Source organism: Bipolaris zeicola (genome assembly GCF_000523435.1).
Source record: "Bipolaris zeicola 26-R-13 unplaced genomic scaffold scaffold_6, whole genome shotgun sequence".
In the NCBI taxonomy this organism is placed as follows: Eukaryota; Fungi; Ascomycota; class Dothideomycetes; order Pleosporales; family Pleosporaceae; genus Bipolaris; species Bipolaris zeicola.
The window spans coordinates 337,842-346,193 of record NW_006912055.1 but is presented as its reverse complement, the minus strand read 5'-3'; the positions used below and the strand labels follow the sequence as shown (position 1 = coordinate 346,193).

Genomic DNA, 8,352 nt, shown 5'->3' with positions numbered 1-8,352 from the left:
CAAAATATTAGCAATCGCAGCAGCAATTCTTTTATCTTAATTTAAAAATTAAATATGATTTGGTGGAGTTGCACGGTGTTGAAATTGGGCAAAAAAGTAGTGTTGGTGCGCCCAGACGCTAGTGCGAACAGACTTTTGAGTTAGTACTGTATGTACACATGACTACATATACTAGCCCGAGGAACCTTGCACCGCTTGGAGGGCGGGCAGAACGCGTGACACACTCACGCCCCAGGCCAACGGCACATGGGGTCGACTCGGTGCTTATATGTGGGATTCCCCAGTCGGACTTTGCCATGTCTTTACAGCAGCGTTGAGTGGTGCAAGGTCTGAACTGAGACCTGGCAACCCCACAAACGCTTAGCGAGAAGTGGTACGTACCCAGTCCAGTCCAGTGCGAGACCTCGGCGCATCACCGCTACCGCCCATCACGAAAAAAAACCCTTGGGCCCCGCCGATTCACCACGAGTCCGTCCTGCTCTCGCGACCACGTCGCCAGTTTCCGCCATGAGCTGGCTTCTCTACCTCGCTATGCCGCCTGTGCTCATTTTGGCCATGCGGCTGCTGTCGCTCGTCCTGCCCGCGAAGCCCGCGCAGCTGCTCTCGTACTACGCTTTCGCAGCCAGCTCCTTCATCCTCATGGGCTTCTGTGCCTTGTACGGTACCCTCGTAGCCATACCCCTGCGCCTCATTGGATACGGAGGTCTCATCCAATGGTCGGTCGGACGGGCATTCAAGTGGTGCATGTGGTACGGAACCGGTGTGACATTTAGGATCACAGGTAGCATGAAGAAGGAGGGTGGTGTTAGCGGCGAGGATGCGCTCAAGGACCGGCCCGCCGTGTTTGTGGGCAACCATCAGACGTAAGTTTTTGCCGCGATTAGGAGAAAAGTAAACACAGTGGCAGAGGTGGTGCTAACGCCTAATGTAGCGAACTCGACGTTCTCATGCTGGGCTGCATGTTCCCCAAGTACACATCTGTCACGGCTAAGAAGTCACTCAAGTACACGCCACTTCTGGGCTGGTTCATGGCGCTGTCCAAGACCGTCTTCATCGACCGTGCAAACCGCACCACCGCGCGCGCCGCATTCGACACGGCCGCTCAAACCATGCAGTCGACACGCCAATCCGTCTTCATTTTCCCCGAGGGCACTCGCTCCTACGCCTCCACCCCCGACCTCCTCCCCTTCAAGAAGGGCGCCTTCCATCTCGCCGTACAAGCACAAGTCCCCATCGTACCGGTCGTCTGCGCAAACTACTCGCACGTACTGAACGTGAAGGAACAGAAGTTTCAGCCGGGTGTGGTCGATGTGACTGTCCTCCCGCCGATACAGACAAAGGGACTGACTGCTGAGCACGTGGATGATCTGGTCAAGAGAACAAGAGATGCCATGATGGAGGAGCTGATCCGTCTGAGCCACATTTCTGGTGCTGGCAAGGGTGAACCCCTCCCAAGAAGCAGCGGAATAGACCAGACTCGCGGTGAGTTGAGGAAAAGGAATTAAGGTGGCGTCATCGCTTAAGCCTTCACTGGTTGGGACACCAAAGAGGCATTAATGGTGTGCACAAAAAAGGCCTGGAATTACCGCAATGGTTGCTCGACATTCAACAGGCTAAACATGAGGCTGAGTGCATACGGCGCGTGTGGCGTTCAGTGGTTACGGTTTTGGGTTTCATCACTGCATATTGATATCCTAGAGAAGAGGCATGTTCATTCTCGGGTTGGCGTATATATATCTTCGTGCTCTCTATTCAGCAAATGCAAAAAAATATTCTAATTCAACATCCCACGTTTATGCAGTAAGGCCGTATTAGATTTCCTGATTCGGAGGACGACTTGTAGGATTTACGTCACGCTAATAGACGCGTGAAAAGGCAGTAGAAATCGGTACAAGTGATGTATGGATAGTTGCATACACGCGTCAAGAGAACATTGTGTTAACAGGAAGAAGAGGATATGGGCATCGTCAATGGTGCAGATCGGCGCACCCTCTTTTGCTTCGCGTAATAAGAGACCGACCTCGGTGCGAGTTGTTGTTACCCCACGATTATACCCCTCCCTGCTAGTTACCCAATGCGGCATTCCGACATGCACGCTTCAAGTCTGGATGCGATGGGGGGCTTTGTATTGTATATATAGTGATGTAGGTTGACGTGTAAGCTGGCTTGTTTATTCAGCCAAGTGAGCTGTTCTTTTTTATCGTTGCTTTGGCTGAGTTGTTCTTCTGTAAACTGAGCAGTGCAAGTAAGTAAAAAAAAAGGGCAGAGATGACAGGGGGACAAGAGTACAATGTGCGGGGAAAGAGTGCGATAGTTACAGGCGCTGGGTCTGGTATGTTACAAGTCCCCCCTTGTCTTGATCTGGTTTCCCTTGGTACTAAACTTTGAATCAAACGTTAGGTATCAACTTGTGCTTTGCTGCCATACTACTGAAGAATGGCTGCTCTGTTCTCATCGCCGACCTTGCACTCCGGCCTGAAGCACAGAAGCTCGTAGATGACTACAGCAGAAAGGAGGAAGGCAAACCACGAGCGGTTTTTCTCAAAACAGATGTAACCGACTGGCCCCAACTAGAGCGCATGTTCAGCGTCGCCGTGCAAGAATTCGGTCAAGTTGACATTGTCTGTCCTGGAGCCGGTATCTATGATCCCCACTGGACCAACTTCTGGCACCCGCCGGGCGTCCCTGGCGGCAAGAGCAAGGACGATCCCAGCGGAGGACGGTATGCAAGTATCGACATCAACGTCACGCACCCTATCCGCACAACCCAACTAGCTATTTCGCACTTCCTGAATCCCCCGCCTGGCGTGCAGAAAGTAGGACCTCAGAACCCCAAGCGCGTCATCATCGTCTCCAGTATAGCAGGACAGAACCCGAATTTCCACGCTCCAATCTACGTCGCTGCTAAGCATGCCATGAATGGGTTTGTCCGCTCGCTGGCTCCGTTGGAAGCTGAGTTAGGTATCAGAGTCAATGGTGTGGCACCTGGTGTTATCAAAACACCACTATGGACCGAGCACCCGGAGAAAATGTCATATCTGGACTTGGAAAAAGATATATGGGCCACGCCTGAAGAAGTTGCAGAAGCAATGTTGAGGTGTTTGCAGGAGGCTGAAATGGTTGGAGGCACGATTCTTGAGGTTGGCGCGAAGCAGACTAGAAAGGTTGAGGCGCTGGTAAGTTACTACCATCCTTGAACTTTTCTTTTGTGTCGTTTAATGTGCTAATCATGTGGGAAAACAGAATGATCCAGGCCCGAGTGGCCCTGGTCATACAGTCAGCAATATGAAGGAGCAGTATAAAGAGGTGTATGAGTGGCTGGGCCAAGAGGGATGGGGTGTTGGGAAGACGAAATTGTAAAATGCATCCATTTTTAACTGATTAGCCATACAAAGTACTATGACTATCTTGGAAGCAACACTTGCCAGATACGAATTTTTGCGGCACGGGTATTGTGAAATTCTTCCGTTGTCAGGCACGGGCTCGCATGGAGCATGAGGCTGTTGGACCGGCTATTGAGGGTGCTTGGTCAGATGCCGGCGGTCGGACCACAGTGGCCCGGAGGGCTAGAATTCAGCATCGTGATAATGTAAAGTACCATGTACAACGGTGGAAGTAGGCAAAAGGCGAGTCTGACGTTGGCCGTACGCGGTATCGCATCAGAGGGGACCCCCCTGGTTAGTATTGCGGGCCATGTAGCAAAGATGAGATCATTGGGTGGTGCGAGGGCCCGGCGTGCGGGCAACGAGGTTTGATGGCACCGGGCAATTTGGCCATGGCTTCAACAGAGCGGCTGCACCGGGTCAAGGGCGTCCGCCGGTGGCTGACTGTTGACCTGAGGGATGCTGATTGATGGTGGGATAGCCTATGACCGAGTCGCTGGCCGGGCGTTGCCACTTGTGACGCTGCAGCCATTTTTCCATGGAGGGGCTCCCTGAGCGGGAGGGGCGCTAATACGTATGAAAGTGCTCCACCGCCGCAGCAGCTCTCAACTGGCAATCTTTCTTCTCGAACTCTCTTCTCTCCATCCATCATCCCCCTTTGAACCGTTGATTCCCTCCGTTTCAAAGCAAAAAAAAAGCAAACACACAACCACTCATATATACCCATCCCCATAATCACAATGCCTAGCTCTCTCGACCAACTCAAGGCCGCTGGCACCGTAAGTTGTTAACCCCCACGCCATTGCGACAACCCGCGGAAGAATTGTTATATCTGACAAAACTTTGTCCTGCAGACCGTCGTCGCCGACTCTGGTGACTTCGCTACCATCAAGAAGTACCAGCCTCAGGATGCGACGACCAACCCTTCGCTCATCCTCGCCGCCTCCAAGAAGCCCGAGTACGCGAAGCTGATTGACGCCGCTGTCGCATACGGCAAGAAGAACGGCACCGACATCGAGAACCAGGTCGATGTTACTCTCGACAACCTCCTTGTCCAGTTCGGCAAGGAGATCCTCCAGATTGTCCCCGGCAAGGTCTCAACAGAGGTCGACGCCCGCTTCTCCTTCTCCACCGAGCAGTCTGTAAACAAGGCCCTCCGCATCATCGACGTACGTTTGCACTAAATCCCCTCCTAAGTTGAGATGACAAGACAAGAGAATTGGTATACTGACCCTGTGCAGCTCTACAAGGAGGCTGGCATTGACAAGGAGCGCGTTCTCATCAAGCTCGCCTCAACATGGGAGGGTATCAAGGCTGCTGAGATCCTGCAGTCCAAGCACGGAATCAACTGCAACCTCACCCTCATGTTCTCTCAGGTTCAGGCCATTGCTGCTGCTGAGGCCGGTGCCTACCTCATCTCTCCTTTCGTTGGCCGTATCCTCGACTGGTACAAGGCCGCTACCAAGAAGGAGTACACCAAGGAGGAGGACCCTGGTGTCAAGAGCGTCCAGCAAATCTTCAACTACTACAAGAAGCACGGCTACAAGACCATTGTCATGGGTGCCTCTTTCCGCAGCATTGGCGAGGTCACTGAACTTGCTGGTTGCGACTACCTGACCATTGCCGTGAGTAGCACCCTGTAAAACACAGCATTCTGTCCAATTTACTAACAGACCTAGCCCAACCTGCTTGAGCAGCTCTACAACTCCGAGGATGAGGTCCCCAAGAAGCTCATTGCCGAGGATGCTAGCAAGCTCGACATTGAGAAGAAGAGCTACATCAATGACGAGGCTGAGTTCCGCTTCTACTTCAACGAGGACCAGATGGCCGTCGAGAAGCTCCGTGAGGGTATCTCGAAATTCGCCGCTGATGCTGTTACTCTCAAGGACATCCTCCGCGAGAAGATCCAGGCGGCATAAATTGCAAGGTCCGATACCGGCCCAGAGATGAGTTTACGATATAATTAGCTTTTTTTCAACTCCCGCTCGAGCATTGAGACTTGATAGGAGGTTCGGATGGCACGTAGATAAAAAAATGAAGCGTGAAAACCCGATACATTTACCAGACACTATGCATGCCTTTGTGAAACACTATGAATGCGCTGGCTGATGATAGCATAACCAAAGCTGAGGCAGCTGAGGCAGCTAGAGGGGCTGGAACTGCGGATTTATCATCATTCGCCGGGTCTGGTTCGGCTTTACTGGTTATGTCGACAGCTCTGGCGGGTCTGGCGGACGTTGCGTCACTAGAGAGCCCCGCATTGAAAGCTTACCCGAGCGGAAGCTACCTTCTCTTCCCCCCTTCTCTTCAACTATTCACTCAATTCCTCAAGCTCAAAAGATTACATCGAACTCATCAAACTCTCCCAACAATACCAATCACATAACCGTCACAATGGTCAAAGCCGGTAAGTCTTACGCCCAGTAGTCGCACGAGCTTGTCCTAAGGTGGCAAGGTGGGGTGATCCGGGTGCGTGAGATTGAGCAGATTGTTTAAAAAGACACCATGTCTAGCGGTATCAAACAGACCAGAAAGGGGAGAACAATTGGGCAAGATTCGTATTGCGAGGACCATGTTGTCCCTTCTAGAAGCCTATCCCAAGCTCGTTTCCCCCCATTCATGGCTGCTTGGTTCGCGGTCTGCTCCAATCAGCTCGGTGAACGCGAAACACCCTGATGGCCTTGTCATCCCAAGTGGAAAAAAAGAAGAGGGATCGAGCGGATAGGCCCGAAGATCGTCAGGCAAACAGACCTTGTGCTAACACGTAAAACGCGTAGTCGCCGTCCTCCGTGGAGACTCCAACATCAAGGGAACCGTCACTTTTGAGCAGGCCGACGAGTCCTCCCCCACCACCATCTCATGGGACATTACCGGCCACGATGCCAACGCTGAGCGTGGCATGCACATTCACGCCTTCGGTGACAACACAAACGGCTGCACATCTGCTGGACCCCACTGTGAGTTTCGCGGTGCCCTTCCGGTTTCCATATGCGAGGGTTGCATACTAAGACATGTGTACCAATAGTCAACCCCCACAACAAGACCCACGGTGCCCCCAGCGACGAGGAGCGCCACGTCGGTGACTTGGGCAACTTCAAGACCGACGGCCAGGGCAATGCCAAGGGCACCGTCACCGACAAGCTGATCAAGCTCATCGGCTCCGAGAGCGTCATTGGCGTATGTTCTTCTGCTCCTCTTATCCATGATAAACATACTGACAAAGTTTTAACAGCGCACCATTGTCGTTCACGCTGGCACTGACGACCTTGGCAAGGGTGGCCACGAGGAGTCCAAGAAGACTGGTAACGCTGGAGGCCGTCCTGCTTGCGGTGTCATTGGTATCTCCAACTAAGAATAGATACGATTTATGAATAGAAAATTCCAATGGGTACCTGGGCTCATGCAACATGGAGTAGCTCACTTGCCGACGTAATCACGAGGCAGCCCAAGAAAGAGGGGCATGGATGGGATGGTGTAGCCAAGATAGTTACTACTGTAGATGAATTGATCCCTCTGTCCTGACAATTGTTGCTGCTTTAGGTGCATATTGTGATGATTCCTATGTGTGTTTCGTGTGAGAAGAAATGCGACCTAACCACCTTTCAGAGTCTCTCTCTCTCTCCTCTTATGAGCCGCAACTCCGCTAAGATTGTTGGAAATCTCTCTTCTTCGGGTAGCACTGCTTGTTAATTTTCAGTCATGATATTATAAAAAAAATACGTCCTAATACTCAAAACAAGAAAAAAGAAAAAAAAGATATATTGCTGCACTATGCTTGACCCTTGTTCAGCCTCTACTCAGACAGATTATAGTAATATTAACGAGTTATATCAATTGAAGAATGAATACTAGCTATTTGAAGTGTTCTACTACTCATGGCAGATGTAGTACACACGTAGCTAGTTCACAGGTGCAAATTAGGGTATCTATTTAGCGTAGATACTGTGCAACTTTTCTTTTTCTTTTTCTTCATGAATTCTATTCCAACTGTTCTTTCTCCCTTGGTATGCTGATTGTTATTCAGTCTTTTGAGCCAAGATGTTATATCCTTACTATAATCATTCTTTTTTTTTCAAAATGTTGTTGTTCATTTTAATTTTGTACATGCGTATTTGGTCGAATAAATACACGAGATGCTAAGGGCTGACCAAAAAAAAAAGCGAAGACATCACAACCGCAAACACAGGTATGAAGATGACAAAAGATGACGGGAAGAATCATGTATTGTTATTTCTTCTTCAATTTTTTTTATTCTACGTAAATTTACTAATCGCCACTAACCACAATCAGCCAGTTCGCCTGTTCTGCACCCACAATCCCTGTTGTCGATATGTAGAAATAGAGATGACCAGATCTCTTTTCTTTTCTGGCAGAGGAAGAGGGAGAGAGGGGACGGATCTCGCAGTATACCAAATCATACTCTCCAAACGGCTGGACATTTTGTTCAAGAAAGGGTAGGCTTTGGGAATAAGATATGGTATGGGCATTCAATGCACACATATGCACACCCTTTTGTCCAAAGACAACGACCAAGGAGAATAAAGACTCCAACCTCCCATGCGTTATTTATTTCGTTGGCGAAGAAGGCGAAGAAGAAGCAGTAAGATGTGTAGAATGTAGGGGTATCGATGCTTGTAATCCTTAGCAACCCAAAAAGGAAGGAAAAAGCTGGATGTGCGTCTTATTCAGCGGGGCCGCTCGAACTGTACATGCGCGGCCATATGGTCGTTATGCACAAAAGAGGAATCGACAGATGTACATGGTTGTAAATTATACCTTTTTGAATCATTCCTTGCTTCCAAAAGCTTGGGGGAAGGAAGAATGAATAGTTGTGTGCGGGGCCAGGAATGGGAAAAGACTAGACAAAAGAAGAGCTGCACGCTATTTTCTGCTGCTTTGCTGTTTGCGATTCAAAAGAAAAGTGGTCAGTAGAGGACAAGAGTTGCACGCAACTACCATGTTAGGAATG

The 8,352-nt window shown here is 50.2% G+C and overlaps 4 protein-coding genes across 4 annotated transcripts; all 4 read left to right on the top strand.

Moving 5' to 3' along the window:
* Positions 1-507: 507 nt before the first annotated feature.
* On the top strand, positions 508-1,505 carry COCCADRAFT_83375 (uncharacterized protein; the record flags this gene model as incomplete). The annotated part of the gene is made up of 2 exons (XM_007709228.1): positions 508-863; positions 932-1,505. The coding sequence occupies 2 exons, from the start codon at positions 508-510 to the stop codon at positions 1,503-1,505; spliced, it is 930 nt and encodes a 309-aa protein (XP_007707418.1).
* A 763-nt stretch (positions 1,506-2,268) lies between these two features.
* COCCADRAFT_83216 (uncharacterized protein) lies at positions 2,269-3,360 on the top strand (the record flags this gene model as incomplete). The annotated part of the gene is made up of 3 exons (XM_007709227.1): positions 2,269-2,332; positions 2,401-3,176; positions 3,244-3,360. 3 exons carry the CDS (start codon positions 2,269-2,271, stop codon positions 3,358-3,360), a joined length of 957 nt encoding a protein of 318 aa, XP_007707417.1.
* A 763-nt stretch (positions 3,361-4,123) lies between these two features.
* On the top strand, positions 4,124-5,302 carry COCCADRAFT_22269 (uncharacterized protein; the record flags this gene model as incomplete). The annotated part of the gene is made up of 4 exons (XM_007709122.1): positions 4,124-4,162; positions 4,238-4,552; positions 4,625-5,008; positions 5,063-5,302. 4 exons carry the CDS (start codon positions 4,124-4,126, stop codon positions 5,300-5,302), a joined length of 978 nt encoding a protein of 325 aa, XP_007707312.1.
* Positions 5,303-5,777: 475 nt separating this feature from the next.
* On the top strand, positions 5,778-6,735 carry COCCADRAFT_22268 (uncharacterized protein; the record flags this gene model as incomplete). The annotated part of the gene is made up of 4 exons (XM_007709121.1): positions 5,778-5,790; positions 6,161-6,340; positions 6,409-6,560; positions 6,616-6,735. The coding sequence occupies 4 exons, from the start codon at positions 5,778-5,780 to the stop codon at positions 6,733-6,735; spliced, it is 465 nt and encodes a 154-aa protein (XP_007707311.1).
* Between the last annotated feature and the right edge of the window lie 1,617 nt (positions 6,736-8,352).